We start from the raw sequence: 23,433 nt of genomic DNA on the forward strand, positions 1-23,433 counted from the left end.
GGCCATCTGCTCGGTGGAGTAAGATTTGTCGCTCCTCGATTATATCACCGGCACCCCTAACGATCACGGCAACTTCGTCGGTTGTGGGTTGATTGTAACGTTTTGGGTCACAGCCAGGGCGAGGGACACCTTGCAGTTTGAAAGTGAGAGCACCAGTTTGGCGTAGAACTTCCCGCGCGTTCATGTAGACGATGGCGTATGGGTTGTGGTGGTATAGGAAGTCCATCAGCTTCTGTACCGTGGATAGTTGGAGCCCTTGCCCGCGACCTTCATTGCCTCCCCTCCCTTGCGCCTTCTCAATGCGGAGCTTTGCCTCTTTTGTTCCTCGGTCCCCGACAACAAATATTTGGGAAAACCCAGGATTGTTGTTGTCCAGAGGTTCTACGCTTGAAATGAGATGGACGAGTCCGCCCGACATACGGAAGACGTTGATTCCAAATGGCCCTTGGACTGACGAGTCAATATTTGCGCCAAGCGAGGTGAACAATAGAGCGTTGTTGTACATGCAAATGAGCTCGACAAAATTACCTGAATCTGGGTCCGAGTGTTAGTTTGTGCGCGCTAAACTTAATATCATTCGTACCTGGGCTTGTACCGTTAAATAACTCCTTAAGTTCTAGAGGGAATGGTGGTGCTGATGAATGGAAAGAGGGGAGGGTGACCTTGTTTTTCTGGCAGCACGTCGAGAAACTGATTGTGGTCTTGGAAGCATCGACGATGGCGGCTTCCTTGTGGAAATGTAATGCACGGCAGTGAATACACTTGACATTACATGGGCCAAGGCAATGTGGCGTGCTGAACAGAATAGAATCACGTATGCGATGCTCTGTATTCAAAGCTATGGTGGTGACGACCTTGCCAGGGGTGTTGATGATGCCGAGGGGCATGTTTGAATGATTGAAGGATGAGCGCTTCGCAGGTAGGGATAATCGTTTGGTTTGCGGCTCTGGGGAGAATACTGGGCGGCATTTGAGGGCGAGCAGGAATGTGGGTGGCACGGTTCAGTGAGAAGCTGGGGGGGAATATTGTTGATGAGTGAAGCGTGGAGCTGTGGCCGGGGCGACAAGCTGAGCTGAGTCGGGGTGAAGGTGTGTGCGGAGAAAGAATGGATTATGTCACTGACCCAAGTCCCCGTGTCTCTGGACGGGTAATGAAGAAGGCAATATCAACGTGGTGTTGAGTAGGATCAAACGTTTGACCTGCTTGTCAACGTCGAGGGGTGCCGTCTGGGAGACACCAATTGTACCTGGTTGATTCGAACTTGGCAATTATCTCCCTCAGCTAGTTGAAATCTGGCATTGCTATGTTACAAAATGAGACAATAATCATGCCATTAATGGCCTTTTTATTTGCAAGATGACGAGGAGGTTGTGGGGCGGCATACAGAGTGAAAATTTGAGTTGAATGGAATGTTGGTGGTTGGTGGTGGGAAGGGGAAAAAGTGAGGAAAAACATCCGAGTGAGATGAGGGGTCATACATGAGATAAAATACAAATGGATGGAGAGTCCGTCCGTCTCACGAGCGCTTCATACGCTTAGCGGCGTCCTTCAAAATGTCCTTGCGAGGACGACCTCGTCGCTTCGGGATGACCTCTTCCTCGCTCTCTTCGTCAAACTCTTCTTCGGAGGCTGTTTGGCCGTCTTCAGAGTGGTCAGGTGAGGGATTATGGGCCTTCCCTTTGCCTTTCGAGGATTTTGAGGCAAGTGTGGAAGGTGAAGTTGTGGCCTTGTGCGACGGGCCCGGGGTTGGGGATTTGTTGGGAGCAGTAGTCCGGGGCGTGAATTTGGTCCTGGTCGAGTGATAGGCGTTAGAAAAATTAGGGCTTTGACCAAAATATATGGTGGAAATGTGCCTACGGAGAACGCCCCGACTTCGTAGTCGGCAAGTTTGTACCACTCGATGAGGGAAGAGATGAACTCATCCCAATCTGGTGTCCGGAAGCGAAAGCCACGTGAGAGACCTGAACAAACGTATCAGCTTTGAGCTTAAAGTCGGAGGGGGAGGAGCTTACCACGACGACAGCCATGTGCGTGTCCATTTCGAAGTCCACCAAACGCCCGGCTATTTTCACCTCCCAGCCAACGATGAAGAGGTTGAAGGTTTTGACCTGGAGCTTCGATCCGGGCACGATGTACTTGATGGAAAACCGTTTGTGGGCACGCTCCTGAGAAGAGGTCAGCGTTGTGCTGCGTATGGGAGATATGAAGACTTACCTGTGGATCCCAATCGCTGTGGGACACAATGACCTCCAATTGTGCGGTCCCGTCGCCGCTGGTGGTAACAACTTCTTGACGGGAAGTGACGAGACCGAGAGAGTTGACAGCCGCACGATTGGTGAAGTTGAGGGTATTGTTAGCCACGGGCATCACGGGTGCAACGGTTTCCTGGACATATGTGAGTTTAGGGGTGGAGCCGTTGTTGAGTGGGATGAACTTCCCAGTCAAATAATAGATGTATGAGGGGTCGAGAACATTGTTGAGGGCCGTGTTAGTACTTAATTTGATTTCGCAGTCTTCTACTTTGGTATTTGCTGCGCCGCCACATTGCAAGAAGCTCAAGGTGGTGACATTGCCGTACTGGTTTGCCCTAATGGCTTCCGGGATGGACTGAAACAATATGTCAGTGGTGTCAAAGTTGGGTTGATGAGAAATCAGGCTCACTTCGCCGAGGGGTTCAAAAAGACCCTTCATGGAAGCGGGGTGGTTCGGGGTGCGGTTGATGGACATAGTTGAGCGGCTTGGGTATATGGGATGTATGTGGAAGAAAGGCCTGGAGAGAGATGGAGGTGAGTGGGAGATAAAGGTGGTATCTCAGACGGCGGTTTTTATAGGCCTCTAACAAATGGAAGGCAATTGTCTGAGGGCCAGTCGCAGATCGAAGCGCTACCAAGCAGTGAAGGGCTTTCGTGGATGGCTAGGCCGGTCGGAAATACAACTACTACAAATGAACGGTGAACGGATTGGTAGTTTAGTCATTTGTGGGTCTGTCTGCCGGTCAGAGGGGCGGGTTTGCAGCACGGTAGTTTCGGTTGGGGAAAAAGGCAATTGTAAAGTGGGCGAGGTGAGTGGCAGGGCACGGACAACAAGAAATGGAAGCTTACCGGGGTGAATGGGCAGGTGGTGAGGCGTTGGGCCCGACATTGTCGCGGTCGAGCATTCCCTTTGGACTGGCCTGGATGGTGGACTGGGCCGGAGCAACCGGTGCGGTTGTTGCGTTAAAGCAAGGTTGGTCAGGGTACTCGTGAGCTGAATCTATGCCCTGCAGTTGAGTTGATCCAGAGCGGAGAGGCGTTGCCCAATTGATGCGCCTGTAAACGGAAAAACAGTCAATGGAGATGGGGGTCCAATAAGAGAGGGTCCCTGCACTGAATATAGACAGGCAGAGCAGGCCAGGCATGATTACCTGTTACTGTGGCGGGCGGAACGAAATGGTAATATTGCGTGCGTGGTGGTGAAAAATGGTGGCTAGTTTGAGAATGAGTGTGTTGCAATGATTGCGGTGAGGCGCAGGGTTGGCATCAATTGTGGTGACTGCGTCGACGTGGTCCTGGTGAAGGTAGCTAGGCTATGGGTGATGGCTTGAATTTTTGCGGCGCGGCAAGTGGGTGTCAGTGGCGAGTGTGGACTGTTGAGTGTGCCTATTTATATGAGAGGAGATCGTGTCAATTTGTCCCCCCAGGGGATCTAGTTCCGTCCTACCCCCTCCCTGGAAGCCCCCTGATTGCTTGATTAGGCCCTTCCTTGAAAAACTTAACAACCGGCCCTCTTTTGCTCGTTGCTTTGGCACAGCTGGAGGGTCATCCATAGGGCCTTTGGGTCTTCGGGGATATTCAACGTTCCAAGTGAGATTGAGGGGCAAGTTTTGCCCCTTTTTGTGAGAAAAAAACACCCCAAAACTTAGATCTACAGATCTAGAATTCTGTGGATTTAAGAAAGTGGGATATGCATTATAATTATAGATAAAATCAAACATTTCAAACAAAAACATTAAGCTAAATGAGGTGGCATCTTATGAGTGTCAGTGCAAGGGGAAGTGTGTTTAGCAGGGCCTTTGGCAATGCCTTCAATGGTAGTTTCAATGTATTCAAAAATTGATGTGATATTGCATCTGAATTTGTTTTCTTGGAACCTTATTGGTTCACTAGAGGCCAAGGCGGCTTCGCTGCTGTGGGGCCCAGAGGCCGCACAGACCAATGTTTGCCTAACAATCTACTTGAAATATATGTATGGCTAAATTTTTATACTATTCATCACATTCCTGATGTTAAATACATAATTGATCCTCAACATTCATGTTAATGTCTATTCAAGTTTTTTTTACAACAGGCATGAATTTAAGCCCAAATTTTTGAGTTTAAGTAGCTGGCAGACTGCTGTTTCTCCTTAACCAAGATCTTAGCAAAGAGTGAGTGATTTGATGTCTTGGATGCCCATGCTTATGACACATCAATTCATATTCAACTGTTAAGGTCTCAGTCACATAATTAAAAATGCCACTGTCAAATTCAAAGTCAAATGACACACAACTCTGGGTCCATGTTTTTAAATTTTGGGTGTACATGGATGACACAATAGTTCAAGAGACATGCGCAGCGCGCCGCTTTACGTAAAAATCAATCAAAATCAGATCAATTCATGCGGAGAGGATTCTTCAATCTGCACAGTTTGTTTTCAGTGGCTGAAACAAATGTGTGTATGTATGTACTCAAATCAGGTTGAGAATAAATAGTGAACCCCAGACAAATACTTTGCAAAAACCCAAGAGGCATGAGGGTACATGTCAGTCAAATAAAATGGTTTGAGATTTTAGAGAACATATCTTGGAGACAATTTTTTTTCTCACACGGATGATGAGGTTAAAGGGTGATTGGGAGAGTTTTGCGTTGACAGTTACCTGAAAAGTGTGTGCTGGGTGAGGAGGCGGCGCCGGGAAAGGGTTGGTGATGCTCACACTTGGGGGACAGATGGGCGGCGACTGCAGGGGCCGCGACGAGGAGGGTGCCAACAAGACGGTAGGCTCGGTCCGCGACACCAGCCCCACAATCTATGCATGAAATCCATGTTTGTCAAAACTGGTTTCATTCCTGCGTAGAGAAAGAGAGATACGTATGTAGCCTCCTAGCGGCTGATCGCAGGGATGCTTCGCCGTGCTGGCCCACCTTGAGTCTACAGATGACTCTTCCTCGCTCGCGCGGTCAAGCTAGAAGGGGAGGTTCTCAAAGTAGAAGTTTGCAAAGTCGTTGGAGGGTCTGGCGCTCCGACGAGCTCACCATCAGAAAGTACTCGAGACCGACGTGAAGAGCGGCCAGGATACCGCAGGGCACATCACGTTGGGCGCTCCAGGGGACAGCGGGTCAAGTGGGTCGGAAGGAGCTGGCTTGAGTTGTTGGGTTGTTGCTGGGGTTGTCGATTGTGTGGTGAGTGGTGAGCCCGCTGTTGTGCCATTTGGACATCGAGCACGCCAGATGAGCTTGGTGACAAAGCCTAAGGGCGCCCAACAGCTTGACGGCCACTGTCAGCACAAACAACCCAAAACAGGATCCAAACGTGGCCCCGCCGGTGGACGGCGTTCAGCCGTCAAACCACAGGGGTACAGTGGGTGTACCGGCTACGAAAACCGTGTTCCTGTAACCATTGATTTATCCGTTAGTAAATGAGCCTATCGTGACACTATCAAGGCTTCACGCATGTGCGAGCGGGACGAAAGGGAAAGAAAATGCTGCTTACATCATCATTCCCATGCCACTATGTTCTGGTTTAGGTCGGGACATTGGCTCCATCAAAATTCCGGACATGCCATTGTGGTCCATTGGGGGTGCGGTCATGTCGGCATACTACTGTGATCCATGAGTACGGAGCCTTAGGAAACGGGGGTGTGATTGGGGGTGCTTGGCGGCGGCAAGTTTTCAGATGGGTGGACGGTTGGAGGTGCGAACCGGCTGGGGGTCGGAAGAGTTGCAAAGCTGACGCAGGGGCGAGCCAAGGTTTAAGAGTCGAGGTTGCTGTGGGTGAAAATCAAGAAGAAGGTGGGAGAAAGGCTGGTCGGCAAGAAGGGCCGCGAGAAGGCAGCGGTATAACACCCATATTGAGGAGCTGGCTGTATTCAATTTGTTGACCGTGATAGAGCAACGGGGCAGGGGGGCATGATGGGGGGAGAGTGTGGTCGGGCCAGTTGAGTTAGGGATAATGGTGGCGGCTGGTTGTACCAAGGCGTGATGATGAAAAAGGAGAAGGGTCCAGGCGCGGTAGTGACAACGGATGCAAAGGGCGATGCCACTAAATTGAGTAAAGAGAAGTTTAGCGGTGAGCTGCTGGCGAGCTGAAACAGGATTAAATTCTGAGTAGCCCAGCAACTGAGGTGAGTTATTCTCACCGTGAATTGGAATAGCTGTCTGCCATGAAGGTTGCTAGATGATGTATCCTCGGGGGGAACGGACGCACCTCGCGGATGGGATAGGCAGCCTAATTGGAATGGGACCCAAGCAAAGAAGGCGATTGCCGAGTTGCAAGGGCCAAGCGGGCAAAACAAGGGTCGACCGGCGGTTACTGTGACAACGGGGCGTGGCGAGCGCATATGGAGTTCAAGGGTGATTTGACGGGAGGCGTGGGTCGACGGTCAATTGCTTAAAAGGCACCCGTTGTTTTTCGATGTCCCCCAGGGCGATTGGAGATGCTGCACTTCCAGCTATCCATCTCCCTCAACCCTTCCGCTGCTGCAAGTGCGCAGTTTGAAGGGCAAAGAGTGGGCCCCCCACTGGTCTCCAGCCTTTGCTGAGGGCCGGGGGCCTTCACGTCCAGTCCTTTTGACCCGTGCGCTTGACGCGGGCTGGGGGCTGAGCCTGTGGCACAGCACTTTTGCTGATGTTGGAAGGCTATTTGAGTTAATAGTTGCGGTTGTTGCTTTCTCTGTTTATAATTTGGGGGAACCCATGATTTTTTTTTTCTCACTTTTTTAAAGTTGTAGGGGGAACCCATGATTTTTTTTTTTGAAATTCAGGCAAATCTGTGTCTTTAATAAACTTGGATTATTTAATTTAGAATTGGCTATAGAGGAAATCCAAACTTACTAGTGTAAGCTATAGTTTTTCAGATTATGAGCAAATAAATGGAGTATTGGGTGTTGAGTCAAACATTTAATTTCCTGGTTCACCTTGGTGGCTTTAACTCTATTTTTATCAGATTTTATCATAAATTTTGGACAAATTTTTCAAAAATCAGAAAAAGTGGTTTCATTATAAGAATCTGACCAACTTGAAATAAATTTCTTGATCAATTGGATAAAAGTGGCATTGAAAATCCAATGTGAACCGGGCTAATATACTATATTTTTGCCTAATTTTCTAATAATCAAATTGATTGGTTAGTTGCCTGATCAAATGGCCACATCACAAAAATTACAATTGTTACAACTTCCATTGATGTAAAAAATGAAATGAACATATAAAACAGTAACTTTACTGAAAAAAATTCTATTACATACATCTGATAAAATTAATAATTGATGAACCAAGTGCTGAATTGTTGATCAATCACTACAGAAACTAACGTGTCCGAGAAGTTGTCGCACCCATTTGGTCCAACAAGTTCAGCAATTTACTGGGCCTGGCCGGCTGCTGAACTCGTTGGGCAAAGTCTGTCCAACAACTTGTCAGACATACTTGTCCAACCGGATAGCTGATGCAGTGAATGTAAATTAGATTTTTTGAATATCATAATTATTGAAATCAATGGTCAATATCAAATTCCAAGTGAAATTTTCTTTTCAATTCGAGCGCGGTTTCCTGATTTTTGTGCAGAGGGAAGGGTTGCAGAATTTCCCGTTGGAAAGGGACAACATAAATAATTTTCAACTGAATTTCTACACTTTTATTTGACAAGACTTCTCACTCAAGCTCACAATCCTCAATATCCCACTGCCCAACTTAACCATCTAAAATGCGTGGACCTGGCTCTGCTGCTCCTGCTACCACCGATGCCCCAGAAGATGCCTCAGGATATTTCACCGATCAAAGTCAGAGTGGGCCTTGTTGCTCCAGCCGTGTGACAACCCCGTTGCAGTCAAGAACACTTGTCGCAACACCAAACGATTCCCGACAAAGCTTAGCAGCCAATCCGAGCGCAAGTGCAAACAAGCGACGAAGGCAAGCTTCCGGTTCTTCTGCAGGTTCTGTGGTTGTAAACTCTCAGTCAAACGCCAAGGCACATGTACCAAGAAAACATCCAGCACTCAACAATCAAACCATATCCCCAACAAGGCCGCGCAAAGTACCCAAGCGAATGATATTCAAGCCCCCAAGTGCAACTGCAAAAAGAAGCTCCCAGCCTCCCAGCTCCGCACAGGTATGTATTCCACTATTATACTGAGTTTTGCATCACACTCTCATGATATTCCTTTTGGTTAATCTAACCCTAAGGAAAAAGACAACACCTACGACTACAACCAAGACTCAGAGGCTGAGATCTCAGAGATCAAATCCAAATCACGCCACATAGCACAAGATGAGGACGATGACAACTTCTCATATGTTGAGGATTTTTTTGAACCTCCATATAGAAAAACAAACGTTAGTAGACACAATTTGAACTCTTTGTCACATTACTTGGTGCAGGATAAGCTAATAAAACGCTTTCTGTTGGAACAGGATTGCAGGCACACTGCTGAATTATAAATGCAAATGGTGCCATGCTGTCTATCGGATTCATGGATCTTCTTGTGCAAACTTGAAAACTCACCGCGATGGCTCTGGTCAAGTCTGCAAGAACACGAAAGGATGCAAAATGCGCTCGAAGGCCAAAAACGCAGGACATTGATTACCTGAATCCGTTGCAGAGCGTCTTGCGAGGGAGGCCAAGGAAAAAGGAGACAGCAACCAGACGACACTGAAGGGATTCCTAACCACTAGGAAGTTTGATTGTCGTTTACTCAACCAGCTGATTGTCCTGTGGCAATTAAGACAAGCTCTTCCTTGGTCCCGAATTGAAGACGCATACCTCCGAGCTGCCTTCCTCTATGCCAACAAGGACGCTAAACTCTTTTCGCGCAGGTGGTCAGCGGATGAGGCAAAGCAAATATATGTTGTGCTTTGAAAGCGTGTTTTTGAGGAGTTGAATGTGAGCCCCTCTCTCATTGTATTCCTTGTACTTGACATTTTTTGGCATTGAATCTCCCTTTTGAATTGTCTATCACACAGAAACTTGACACAACATTTACACTCATCCACGATGTTTGGACGACTAAGAGAAATCGTTTTGCGTTCATTGGTGCAGCCGTCACATATATCAACACTGACTGGCTGTTTGTTGTGAGACATCTTACACTCAAGATGATCCCGTGGAAGCACAAAGGAGATCTCTTGGCGCGACCGATCTCAAACCTCCTCTTAAAAAATGACTAGAGGCCAAGGCGGCTTTGCCGCTGCAAGTATAATTATCAGTTGCATCATCTCCCATGCTGCATAATATCTTACTCCCTAAGTTTAGCCACACTTTATTTCCCCTGGCTTGCCCAAATTATTTGATCAATATTCACCTAGATCCTTGGGACCAGTCAGAAATGAAAACAACTGGTTTGCTTGACCACCATAGAATGCAAGAAACATGCTAGGATTGATCCCATTTGAAAGTCTTCAGAAACAGGAAAATTTCAAACCAGCAGAGCATTTGAGGTTTCAACTTACAATCTCAAGCCAATTTGGCTGGCAAATTGATGAATTTCTGAAACCAGCAAGCATCACTATGTGAGCAAACAGCAGCAGTCACGGTCAAATGTGCACTGACCTAATAATTTGAAGGGTGTGATCAATGATTTTTCACAATTTTGCCAGTGGTTTGATCAAGGAGAGGGGCGTGAGTTAGACCTTCAAGATTCACCAAGGGAACAACTTGATTCTCAAAGGATAATGTTGGTCAAATCAAATAGTGTTGATTCTATGATGCTCAAGGAGAGCCAATCTGACATCCGCTTTTTTCTTTTTGGGAAAATCAAACAGGTACTTGATGGCAGAGCAGCAAAGGAACTACTTGATCAAGATTGTGGATGGCAAATTAGTTTGGGCCAAAGGAACAAGCAGTTCTCTTGTGCACTCTGGCCAACGGGGGATCACTGAGCTGTCTTTCAGTGTGTGTTGTGCTTGTCCTCAAAAGTCCAGTGCTGTGGCTAAACTCAAGTCACATGTTGATCCCAAAGCAATCATGGACAACTTGCTCCAAAAGACTCTCAATGCCACCACTTGGATCTTTGCGTCTGATCAGAGTGGAAACATGTCCGTCGGGATCAAGCAAACTGGTAAATTTCAGCACAGTAGCTTCCTCGCTGGAGGCTTGGTGAAAGTTGATCAGGATCAATTGACTTCGTTGAGTCATCTCAGCAGACACTATCTGATCAGTTCAAGATTTTTGTCAAGATATTAGAGCATAAGTCTGGATGCGACATTTCGAGGTGAGTTGAGAGATCTCAAAGCCTATATAAAAGCGGCGGTGCTGATTGTCTCAAACTGATGAAATTGTTCATTGGTTGAAAAGGGTCTCAATTTCGAAAGCCTTATTTATGATTGGAGTGCTTGAAAAAATGCGCACTTCAAGAAGCAGTAGGCGGAGATCAAGGCAATGATGAAGAAGCTATGGAAGAAGCACAACAATCAAGATCCGGAAGCGCTGGCAGAGAAGGAGAAGAATGCAGACCGGCCGGCTCAAGTAGCAGCAGAGCACGCTTCCCACCAGGAAAACGATCCGCAGGGGATTCGGTTTTGTCCGCCCCCTCCCTGGGAGCCCCCTAACTGCTTGGTTAGGCCCTCCCTGGACAGCTTACCAACCGGCCCACTTTTGCTTGTTGCTCCGGCACAGCTGGAGGGTCATCCATAGGGCCTTTGGGTCTTTGGGGATATTCAACGTGCCAAGTGAGATTAAGGGGCAAGTTTTGCCCCATTTTGTGAGAAAAAAACACCCCAAAACTTAGATCTACAGATCTAGAATTCTGTGGATTTAAGAAAGTGGGATTTGTTGTTTTTATAGGGGAAACTCTTGCATTTTTTTTTTGATGTATTGATATATGGGAAACCCTTGTATTTTTTTTTTTGTAATTTGTTGTATTTATAGGGGAAACCCTTGAATTTTTTTTTGATGGTCTGAGTTTTCTGTGTCTTTAATAAACTTGGATTTAAACCAAAAGATTAGTATTTCTGTTTCCGGGCAATGTTGCTGATTTACCGAGTAAATTTAACTAATTTTAATGATCTATATTCACTTGCTAGCCCAAACCACAGATTCTGGATCCAACAATAACACAATGGCGAGATCGATGCATGAATTGTTTGAGATGGACAGCCATTCGAGCTGGAATCCTTCCACGATGCATATTAAATGCTTTTGTCACAAGATTGCCTTGATTGTCAACTCTGGTCTCGCTGCCTTATTGCTAAAGACTGTGCCTCCAGCAAGAACGAAAGAATCAGTTTTGGGATATTTTCCAGTTCTTGGCAAGACTGCTGAAGTCAAAGAAGAAGATGAGAATGCGGAAAATCACCCCAACATTCAACCTGCGGACAAACCTCAAGATATCGTAATCCTGGAGACCATTGATGAAGCCAAAGAAGCCTCTGGAAGCAAATATGGCAATGCCAATGATGAAGCCCCGTACGATGAGTGGGAATCAGAAGATGATTTGGATGACAATAGTAGTACTGCGCCTGAAATACGTCAGCAATCGGAAACTCAAGGACAAAAGACTCAGTCTAAGCACAGCAGGGCTTTGAAGCTGCGGGATTCAACCGATAGGGTGAGCATATAAGGTCTCTTGATTCTTTTTTTAACTATTATCTAAGTATATTAAATCCACGCTTTCGTGGAAATTGGGATCAAGGGTTCCCCCTGCATTTTTCTGAAAAGGGGCTTAAAATTGTCCCCCTGGCAAATGATCTATAATTGCCACTTGTCTCCCACCTCTCATTTCCTCAGGTATCAATACCGTCAGAAAATTAAATTATAGTCCCCGAACATAAATGCCTCGGACTGGCCCCCCAATCCCTGAAGCAGGAATGAAAAGGGGCCGGGTTCAACCCCCTCGTGCCAGTTGCAATTGCAAGGGCAGGAGAGGGGCAAAAAACTGTGAATTAATTAAATAAGGTCCTCGGGTCACTCGCAAGTGCAAAGTGACGGAGGGGGGCTAAAATATAACTGCGCAAATGCAGCAGGTTTATGAAAGGTTATGGTTAACCCCTCGGACCTATCACAAGTGTGATGGCGGAGGGACCAGGGCGAGCTTGCTCTACCCGTGCAAGCGCAACGGGGGAACTCAAGCCGCCAGCGGAAAACCACTCAATGATCAACCCATTATATGGTCAAAGGGCTTCTTGCCTGTTTCTCCTTACCGGTATTTTTCACAGGTTTTTCACAGGGATGTTTCATCGAGAATCTTCATTGGGAAACTGATATTCCCGTTTAGATAATGTTTCGTCGCTTCCGGATCAGGGCTGACCTTTCAGCTTGCGGTTTCAATACGATCACGCAACCGTAACCACTCGTAGAGGACTACACCTCCCGGAAAGGCATATACATACATACTCCTAATGTAAGTCATCCTCCGAGTGAACTCTTAGCTGGCCGTTTTTTTTCCGATTTACAACTCTTGCTTTCCCCCCCACGTTTGATTCCCAAGGGCCCGTGAATCATAGAGTGCAGGAAGCCTTGTATTTTACCCCTCGGCAGGGATCTTTGCTGCCTAGCGAAGAAGAAGGCTAATATTATACTGGATACTTGATGTTTTCTATTCATGATTTGATGTACAGGTCACACGTCGGGTCGCTTCGCAACTCAGCTAACCATTGACGAGGTCTTTGATCAATCAGGGTCTTTTCACAGGGGCGTTAGTTCACATTAATCTGGTCCAGCACCTGGTTGCAGATTCTCAGGCTCCACTACCCATGAGTGCATCTGCGAATTCCGCCGGCAGTGCCTTGTCACTTGTCCTGAAAGGTTGCAGTCATCGGACCCTCGAGTCAAGTTTCAATTGGTACCCTGATTGGCGCCACACAGGGACCGGGCCTCAAACGCTTGTGGTAAGAAACTGTTGCTTGGTTCAATTTTACTTCCCTTGGCGCTAACAACTACCTCATGCATAGTGTTCTCCCTGACTGGGCAAATACCTTTAAAAGAGAGGCTTTTGCCACACTGATTCTTACTTCACTCGGCATCAACTCACCTACTACGCTCCCGTTTTGTCTCATTGCCGCCTTCTCCTCAAAACCCTGCTGAGCTTGCTCCGCTGCTGTTGTTTTTTCCTCAAAGCAATCACTCGCTGTTCCTTTACACTCGTCTTCGCCGACCCCTCAAGCAGAACTCGAAACTCCCGCTCCGCCCTCTCCCTGTAGGTCTCAATTCGAGTGTTTAAATCAAAAACTTTAGTACAATTGATCTCATTATTATCCACATTGTTAACAATTTACCTTCTAATTATTTTATATTGGTTTCCACCTTAGCCTTCACCAAGACAGCGCCAGAACTCGACCGTAACGCGCACCACCGATCCTCACCAGCACATCTAACATTATAGATTAGGAATGGCTATGAACAGGAACCCAAACCACCCCGTTCACATGACGAGCATGTACGAACCTCTCGCGGATGTACGTTGCCCCCATGCGTCATACGTGTGACGTTTTTGCTAAAGGTCCCCACAGTCTGTTCCAGAAAACATACGCGCAAACCAGTACGGTAACGTGACAACGCAATCATTCTTGCAATGCGCCGGTGTCGACGGGGCTGCCCAAAGAGACTTTGAGATCACTCTCACTACAAACACCGCCCTTGCCAACGTCCTGGCTGCGAATGTTGTCTACTTCATGGCTGGGAAGTTAATTGCAACGAACGACGGCAAGACGCCAATTTTGACGTACAATCAACATTCAGTCTCGCGCGTCAGGGAAATTGGCGAGGAGGGGTTCGATTTCGCCAATAAGGCAAGTGTAATCGGCCTCGGAATTGTCATCAAAGGAGAAGAAGTCACTGCCGGGAATGACAGAGCCCTTGAAGTCACAATGGAGCATAGTGATTGGGATTCTCAAGTAAGCCATCCAGTCTTTCAATCTTGCGCAGAAACTGAGCTGTTACTGCTAGGAACGACGTCACAAATCCTTCAAGGTCAAATATGTTGTCCCCGGGTCAAAAAACTTTATCAAGACTCACGCGCTCTACGTCATTGGGCGGGAATGTGAAATCAGCGGGGTTTTAGTCGACTTTGACCTTGATCAAAAAATGGCTGTCATTTTGGTAAGGACTTATCATTTTTTCCCTCACAGCTTGCTGACCGGATAACAATTACAGGTCAACGACTGCAGTATAACCAGCGGGCACCAACCCAGCCGAGCAAGTGGCTCAGGCTCACCTGCGAAGTTGGGTCCTCATGGCAAAGGAAGAAACATGTGCGTGGCCCGGAGACTAGGCAGCAATTAGCCACTGACTGAAAGTGATTTATAGATTGAAGCTTGGATCGGAAGACCCGACCTCTCCATTAACTACACCGAGCGCTTCCCCCTGCAAAAGGATCTTCACGAAGATGTCGCCGGACCCCGTTCCCTCTGGCTCTAAGGGCAAGGCGAAGGCGGTCATTGAAGAAGAATCTGCCAGTGAAGAAGACGATGAGGTGGAAGTCGAGCCTGAGGCAGAGGAAGACGATGAAGAGGAGGTGGCAGTTAAACCAACCCGAGGTCGACCGCGCAAGGCTATCCTCTTGGATGCCGCCAAACGCCTCAAGAAGTTGTGAGGTTTACAGGTTGGTGCGTAATCTCCCGTGCCGTAGTAGGCGAATAGGCCATTCTGACGGGAATGTATCCACTCAGACACCCTAGGTGGAGCGGTTTTTTTCCAAACTCCTCGCACATAAGTCAGTTTTATCAGCGACATAGTATCGGCCGAGTGTCAGGCGCGGCGGCTCTACAAGGCGCTTGTCGACTTAATATCAAACAAAGCGTTGCCAAACCAATCTTACAGAAAGTCTGTAATTTCCTCTAATCTGAAGCGTCTGTTTTCCTTCTCCCTTCGTCCTACAGTTTGAGGATCATTTTTTGTCCGGAATTCAAGGTCCTTTGAAGCAACTATGAGCAAGTTCCAAAAATTTTTTGTCAACTGGAATGTAAAACATACAGTGATCAAGTGAGATGTGACAAATTGGAAGCGAAGGGGTGTGGTACTATCAAGTCGCAGGGAAATGGTGTCTGTTGTCTTAAGTTCGCGTGAAAACATTTGAACGAGAGAGATCTTCTTACAGGGGCGATGCTACGGCGAACGCAAATATGTGCCTACTCCACGCTGGAGTTCATAAATGAAGACTCGCCGCATTAATTGGGTGATCTGACCCGAGTATCGTTGAGCCGCTTAGCTGAAATGACAATGCCCCCCAAATCCCCGATGACCTGATTGACTAAAACTGAAGGGAAGGGGGGAGTCTCATAGTGCGGTGAGCGCCCTGTAACTGAATTGGCCAAAGGCATACAGTTGATTCTGATGGGAAGCACCACTTAATATTTCAGCCACCAACGCTAATGGTCTCAAGATTAATGACTTGGCACGGACGATTGCGCAAGAGAGAAGAACGCGAAAACCAGCCCGGGCGAACGGCCCGAGAAGGTCAGCGCAACGCTCAAGCCTCGCATGATGAGCACAGACTGTATAGCGGCAGACATATCTTGATCAGAACCGGCTAAATTTTTGTATGGACCAAACTGGTCCAGGTTTTGATAGAAATATAGAGACTCGACAAACGAAGGAGAAATTTTGAATGACAAATAGTGAGGCAATGATGAGGCACTAAGAATAAATTTGAGTAGAAAAGAACCATCAGCCGACACCGCAGGCAGCCGCAAACTCCAATCACCGGTGAAGACTCAAGCGCCAACCACTTTTACTGTACCCTCCAAACCAGTCTCCGCTCTCAAGTAATTCAGCAAGGTGAAGTCACTGCCGTCGCGAAACGTAGGTCGCGCATTTCTGTTGGCTATGTAATTGATTCAATATCCAAGTTGAAATACTGACTCATTCGTCTTTGTGCTCGAACGAATTGACTTGATGTTTGCGCTCTTAGAAACCTGACGGGATGGTAGAATCAAAGGGAAAAGTCATCGCTCAAGCCTCGCATGATGAGCACAGACTGTATAGCGGCAGACATATCTTGATCAGAACCGGCTAAATTTTTGTATGGACCAAACTGGTCCAGGTTTTGATAGAAATATAGAGACTCGACAAACGAAGGAGAAATTTTGAATGACAAATAGTGAGGCAATGATGAGGCACTAAGAATAAATTTGAGTAGAAAAGAACCATCAGCCGACACCGCAGGTAGCCGCAAACTCCAATCACCGGTGAAGACTCAAGCGCCAACCACTTTTACTGTACCCTCCAAACCAGTCTCCGCTCTCAAGTAATTCAGCAAGGTGAAGTCACCGCCGTCGCGAAACGTAGGTCGCGCATTTCTGTTGGCTATGTAATTGATTCAATATCCAAGTTGAAATACTGACTCATTCGTCTTTGTGCTCGAACGAATTGACTTGATGTTTGCGCTCTTAGAAACCTGACGGGATGGTAGAATCAAATTGCACTGGGCTGGTGAATGTGCGGTCAGCGATAAGAACAAGGCGGCAATAGACTATACAATGTGCTGTGGGAAGAACAAAGTAAGGCTGCCTATATTTGACGAAGAGGCAAAGTGCTACCCAAAAGTTCTCGAGAAGCTGTTCACACTGAAGACTCCTTGTGAGTACCTCATTTAAGGACGTTATCCAACAATCCAACAACTAATGTGTGCTTTCCAGCTGCGCTTAACTTCCAGAATCTGACGCGGATGTACAACAACGCCGTGTCATTTACGTCACTGCGCACCAACATTGACTACTCGGTGCAGGGGCCGGCTGGTGTTAATGTTTTTCGGATGAGCGGCGGCCTTACTCACCTGATTTCTAGCATTGAGCCTTTAAGACCGGCTGACCCGGGGTTTGCCCAAATTTTCGTCGTCGGCAATCATGGAACAAACGAGGCAGAACTTCGGGTTCGGAAGGCACAAGGATTGGGAATCATCAACGGGGGAGTTTCAAGGCTGCAACCTTCGACCGTTTCAACAATCATGGCCTATATGTATAAGCATAACCCTTATGCAAAGTTGTTCAAATCGGCACGTCAGGTCCTCAAAGAGTCGAACGCGAAAACGCTGAAGCTTAAAGGGATCTCAAGACCCGGCGCAGACCCAAAGCGGTACAATGAGCCTACCCTCAGCGAAGTGGCCGCGGTGGTGGCGGGCGACGGGGAAATCCTGCAGGAAAGAGATATTTTACTCCACCGCAAGGATGATAAGTTGATTTCAATTTCAGACACGCATTCTTCTTATTTTCCTCTACGATACCCGCTCTTTTTTCCGAGGGGCGAACAGCAATGGCACTTGCATTACCGTTGTTCAACTGAAAGGGGTTTGCCAGTCCCGCTTACTGGAAATTAGATCAATGAGCTGACGCTGCCTTCAGTCAAGAACAGGAAAGTGGGATCACTCGAATGGTACGCGCATCTCCTTTTCAACCGACCTGGAAGGTTCTCCCCAATTCTTCGCGGCAAATCACTCCTCCAAGAATTTGTTGTCGATATGTACGTTTGCGTTGAACGCCAACGATTGCAGTACATAAGGGATAATCAGGAAGCTATGAAGGCGAGTCAATATAGTGCACTGATAAAGGGTCTCGAGAACCAGAAATCTTATTCAGCTAGGCGTGTCGTGTTGCCTGCCACTTTTATTGGAAGTCCCCGCGGAATGAGCCAACTTTACTACGATTCAATGGCAATTTGCAACAAGTTCGGCCCGCCGTCCCTTTTTATAACCATGACCGCAAATCCAGATTGGATTGCGATAGCGTCGATGATTCCAAAGGGCGAAAAGGCCTTCGACCATCCCACGATCGTCGCGCGAGTCTTTCGTCTCAAGATTAAAGGATTAATACATGAACTTGTGAAAATGGGTTGTCTTGGAAAGGTGGTTGCATACGTATACACCATTGAGTTTCAAAAGCGCGGTTTGCCGCACGCCCACCTGATGGTCACGCTCGACGAAAAGGACAAGCCGACTACGCCGGAAAAAATTGATCTCCTTGTGTCAGCAGAAATCCCCGACAAAGTTGAAGAGCCGCAACTGCACGCCCTTGTCACCCGGTTTATGCTACACGGCCCATGCGAGGGCAGGTCTTGTTTTCGGGAGAAGGGTTGCAAGCTAGGATTCCCGAAACCCTTCTCGCCACGCACAGTCACTGTAGATGGAGCATATCCTGTGTATTTGCAACGCAATGACGGACATTTTGTCCAGAAACAAGCCACACGGTTTGACAACGGTTCAGTTGTGCCTTTCAACAAATTCCTCACGTTAATGTTCCAGTGCCACATAAACGTTGAGATTCCGGTACATAGCACAGCAATCAAATACTTGTATAAGTATATAACAAAGGGGCATGACCGGAGTTACATGGCATTGGAAGTCGAAGATGAGACTAAGGCTTATATTGACGCCTGGTATATATCACCGCCTGAAGGTTAGTAGAAGTTTTGGTTCTCCTGATTAACTACTTTTGGAGCTAACACATCAACTGCAGCTGCTTGGCGTCTTTTTAAGTTTCCCCTTTCAGATAGATCACCGGCGGTAACTCGCCTTACCATTCACGAAGAAAACGAAAACGTTGTCTATTTCAATGAGAACGAGGGGGCTGAAGGTCAGATAAAAAGCGGGAAAGCAGCACGAACAACGCTTACAGGCTATCTACAACTGAATCAGACGGACGCAGTTGGTGCAGATGGCCGGCGAGCGAGAACGTTACTATATGGGGACATTCCCGTCTTTTTCTGGTGGCATAAGGGCGAAAAGGAGTGGAAACCTCGAAAAACTAAAGCAGAATGCGTTGGCAGGATTTACACGGTGTCTTATCTTGCTGGGGAAAAATTTTACCTTTGAGTATTGCTGCTCCACATAAAGGGGGCACAATCCTTTGAAGATTTCCGGAAATTCAATGGCAAACTCTATGCTTCCTACCAGGATGCTTGCAACGCTCGCGGATTACTCGCGAATGATTCTCTCTATGACTTAGCTTTGGCGGAGGCGGGGTTAGTTCAGTCGGGCTACCAACTCACCCAAATGTACGCTATCATCTGCGTCCACTCTCCGCCTTCAGACCCAAAGGCACTGTTTGATGCGCATCTCGAGGCTCTTACCGACGACTTAATCCGAGTGGACATGACGGTACGGAATAGCCGCCAACTACGGTTGGAAGAGCGCCGTGTCCTCGGCATTTTCCGCCTCGAGGCGATGATGGAAAGCATGGCTAGCTCGCTGGCGAGTTGCGGAATCGCTGTTTCCTCCGAAGAAAGAGGTATCCTTGATGAGATGCGACGAGAAAGGTTGACGCCTCACCAAACAACCGACATATGCTCACGACTTGAACGTCACCAGGCGCAGTTCAACCATGGCCAACGGACGATATTCAAGAAGGTCGTAAGCTCGTTGGGTTCGGCGAAAGGGAGAATGTACTATATTGATGGGCCGGGAGGAACGGGGAAGACCTTCCTCCTCAATTCAATCATTGATGCATCCGAGGTTCGAGGTCACCGGAATATCGTAGTCGCCTCGTCAGGGGTTGCCGCGCTCCTGCTCCGCGGCGGCCAAACTGCACATTCCGCTTTCAGCATTCCCATCGATCCAGTTGAGGGAGCCGAGTGCACCGTGGAGGCCGACACGATTTTGGGCAAAAAGCTGATCAATTCAAACCTCATCATCTGGGATGAGATCGTCACGATTCACCGCTTTGCAATTGAGGCGGTGAGTATCACTTTACAGCGGCTCTGTGGTTCCAATCAACCCTTCGGCGGGAAGACTGTCGTATTCGCTGGCGACTTCAGACAAATTCTTCCTGTCGTGAAATACGACGAATTTCCTAAGTCCTTTAATGCAACATTGAAATCGTCGGTACTTTGGGAGGCACTCACGCAGTTAAAGCTGAAGGAAAACATGCGGCTTGCCAGGGCACTGGCGGAAGATGAGGCAGTCGACAACGTCAATTTTGCGGAGTCCCTGTTAGCCCTTGGCGAAGGGGTTAACCAGTTGAACGACTTCGAGGTTATCAATCTAAATAACATAAACATTATTGATTTTGATTCGGATGTCACAAGTAGCATCGCATTGATTGATTTTGTGTACAAGGATATATCCGAACAAAACAGAAAACCGATTGGAGAAAAAGTCAAGTACCTGAATGAGCGATGCATATTGGCCCCATTGAACAGAGACGTCAAGAATATCAATGAGGAAGTGATGAGGATGCTTCCGGGTCAGGCTACTGTTTTGAGGTCAATTGATACTCCGGATCCCGATGCATTTGACAGTTTACCGGAAGAGTGCTTGAATAAGCTTTCTCCACAGGGACTGCCGGATCATATTTTAACCCTAAAAGTTGGGATGCCAGTTGTGGTGACCCGTAACTTGAGGATTGGAAATGGTATTTGCAACGGGACTCGGGTCCTTCTAACTCAAGTTGCGCAAGGTTTTTTATGTGGCGTGATAATGGGTGGGCCATTTGGTGGCGAAGAAGTTACTTTGCCTAGGATAAAGCTACAGACTAAGGCGAATAAGGGATCGGGCCAGTCGTTTTTCAGATTTCAGTTTCCAGTCAAGCCGGCGTAAGCCATGTCCATCAACAAAAGCCAAGGAAAAACCCTTGCGCGGGTCGGGGTGTTTCTGCAGACAGACATATTCGCTCATGGTCAACTTTACGTTGCGTTATCGCGGGTCTCAAATGTGAAGGATTTACTTGTTGCAAAGCCAAAGAATCGGGATGGGGTAATCAACGTAGTCCATAAATCAATTTTCAACCCGTCCCGGAATAAGAGTGCGTTGAAAACTTCTGGCTCATCAGCTTGTGACTGACGCTTTCCCGTTCCAGGTTGAATTCAAGACCATTGGCTTTCGAGGAAGGTTCAAATGGAGGATGTATGCTATGTGCGATTTTCGTGGGGCGGGTTGTAACCTGACAACGGCACGGTGAACATTTACTTTATCTCGCGTCTCTCGCGCTTAATGTATTTTCGTCATTGGAGAAGTTCCCATGTTGATGATCAAAGGTGATGAACCTCTGCAGGAAAATAACGTCGAATTGTTTTGCTGTTGAATTATACATTTCGCGCGTAATGAAAAGCTCTTGTATGGCCTTAACGATGAGTTCTCTCGCGGATGTGGTAGAGAAATCTTGTGGCCTTGACGACCCATGCTTTGCATGCCTCAGGGCCTTAACAGCAACAGAGCCTAGGTTGACAGGGCATTGGTTACAACCGACATCATCGGAGGAGAGGTGCTGAGACGGGAGCAGGTTTCGGGATGTCCCGCAGGTGTGAGGCCGGGATGGATTCACCTGGGCCATTGTAACTCGTTGGGCGCGATGGGCATGGTTCGCTTGGCAGATGTATAATGATACGTTGTTTTCGGCATCCCTTCAAAGGTACAAGACGAATCTGGCTGTTTGCCACGGACGCCGTGGCATTCACGGGTGCAACACGCCTCGGGGAGAGCTGTGGCGTAGGACGCGGTGTCGTGGCGGGCAGCGGATTATTGGGCGCTCAGTTGAAGTGGCAAATTTGCCTTAAAAGCTGTTGCCCTGGACTGACGAACTTTTTGTCAATCTAATCCAACGCCTCTCAGCTTCGGACAATCTCTTTCAAACTAACTGGAATTTCATTTAAATTGCTTGAAGCCATCCAACATGCTCCAAAAGGCGAAGATCACTTTGGCCACTGGCGATTCATTTATAGATGGCGAGGATCGTTTGCGCTTTGTTGGAAAGTTCATTCCAGTTGGAGAAGTGAGTTGGTCTTGATATTTAAGCTTCGAAAAGAGACTCATGGCCCCTCTCAGGCACACCAATTTGTCAGGCATCCAAGTGGCGATACTCCCCGCGCGAGTAAGAGTTACGCGGCTTCGTCAGGGACGTGGACTCGCGGGAAGACAATTTTCCAAGTAAACTTAATGACGGCGGACAACTCAGATACACCGCTCGTAGCAGGCCAACTTTATGCGATTGAGGGAGAGATAAAAGGAGTAAACTTTATGCGTGTTCCTAAGCTGACTTGGACGCCTGGTGATCAGAGGAACTCGAACCTCGAGCGACATCACACGGAATGGAGACGCGTCCAGGTTTCCGGTGTTGGGACTGTCGTTAAAATTAAGAGCAAGCCTTCCTGGCCAGACACGAGTGTCATTCTGGCGGATATTACCGTGGAGCATACAGGCGAGGTGCGGCGTCTGCTCTTTCTCTTTTGTAATTGTGCTGACGATTTCCAAAGCTGTCAAACAATGGAGTTTTCCGTGTGCGTTGTATATTAGGCTTGGCATCGGATGACTTCCCAAAAGGATTGAATTTATTCAACGGGAGTAAGATCGCGTATAAGGGGTCACTGGAGGGTTTTGGGAACAGGTCGTGTCGAATGATTGTTGAGGTGAATGACTATGATGGAATCTTTGGCAAAGTATTGCTGCATTGGGCTGACGCTTTCATGCTTTTCAGGTTACCCAGGTGACCGTTTCATCAGAGGATCTGCTGGATAATGATTCTGATGGGACGTCCAGCTTGCTGAATGTTGACTTTTGAAAATGTTTGTTTTCCTCGGAGGGTGTGGGTTGATTTGCTACTTGTAAAGTAGAAACCTTTTCTGCAGTGCGTTTTGCTGGGGGAATAAGTCATACTCCTGAGTCTTGTATTTCCAAAACACCTGTTGGTAATATGTTTAGCGCGCTCCCTCAGTCTTCTTTCTGTAACCATATCTTGTGGAGGAACTTAGCATTGATAAATTTGTAGTTAAGGTGTGTTACTTGCTGGGTGCGCCTTGGTCCTAAATGAGCCCCTCCTGCTTGACTTTTGAACATTTTTGGATGTTTCTCGCCTGGGCCAACGGTTGTCAGTCGGAATTTTAACTGCTTGTGATTGTCTTCAAGGCAAGATCTACAGGGTTAGAAAGTCAGTTGCGCGGCGGCCTTCTCCTTGGTGTCAGCAGGGCTGACGGTGCGGGGTTTCCTGGTGTCGCCGCTGTTTCACTTTCTCCAACAACCCTCTGGGTGCGGCGGCGTAGCCGCCTTGGACTCTAGTGCATGTTAATGTTGTATTACTTGTAGCTTGATCATGTGATAAAAGTGATTACTTGCTCGGCAGCCACACGGGGTCAATTCCAACAAACTGCCGAGAAGATGGGACTGGTAGTATTGCCTCTGATTGCTGGTTATGGGATACGGTGGAACATTAAGTATGAGAGCCACAAGAGGGCAATCCTAGCCCAAGAGGTGAGATTTCAACAAAATGCCATTGTTTTATTTCGGATTTTAAGCTTTATTATCTATCTAGGTCATTGACAGAATCCTGAAAGAAGATCAGGAACTTATGG

The 23,433-nt window shown here is 47.5% G+C and overlaps 3 protein-coding genes across 3 annotated transcripts; 2 read left to right on the plus strand and 1 right to left on the minus strand.

The window, feature by feature from the left end:
• Positions 1-838: 838 nt before the first annotated feature.
• On the minus strand, positions 839-5,825 carry PtA15_5A857 (uncharacterized protein; the record flags this gene model as incomplete). The annotated part of the gene is made up of 5 exons (XM_053169662.1): positions 839-1,139; positions 3,102-3,308; positions 5,295-5,484; positions 5,606-5,625; positions 5,728-5,825. 5 exons carry the CDS (start codon positions 5,823-5,825, stop codon positions 839-841), a joined length of 816 nt encoding a protein of 271 aa, XP_053020837.1.
• A 4,366-nt stretch (positions 5,826-10,191) lies between these two features.
• Positions 10,192-11,785, plus strand: PtA15_5A858 (uncharacterized protein; the record flags this gene model as incomplete). Its single annotated transcript, XM_053169663.1, has 2 exons — positions 10,192-10,329; positions 11,507-11,785. 2 exons carry the CDS (start codon positions 10,192-10,194, stop codon positions 11,783-11,785), a joined length of 417 nt encoding a protein of 138 aa, XP_053020838.1.
• A 2,763-nt stretch (positions 11,786-14,548) lies between these two features.
• On the plus strand, positions 14,549-14,755 carry PtA15_5A859 (uncharacterized protein; the record flags this gene model as incomplete). Its single annotated transcript, XM_053169664.1, has 1 exon — positions 14,549-14,755. The coding sequence occupies one exon, from the start codon at positions 14,549-14,551 to the stop codon at positions 14,753-14,755; it is 207 nt and encodes a 68-aa protein (XP_053020839.1).
• Positions 14,756-23,433: the final 8,678 nt, after the last annotated feature.

Source organism: Puccinia triticina, chromosome 5A, assembly GCF_026914185.1.
Source record: "Puccinia triticina chromosome 5A, complete sequence".
Lineage (NCBI taxonomy): Eukaryota > Fungi > Basidiomycota > Pucciniomycetes > Pucciniales > Pucciniaceae > Puccinia > Puccinia triticina.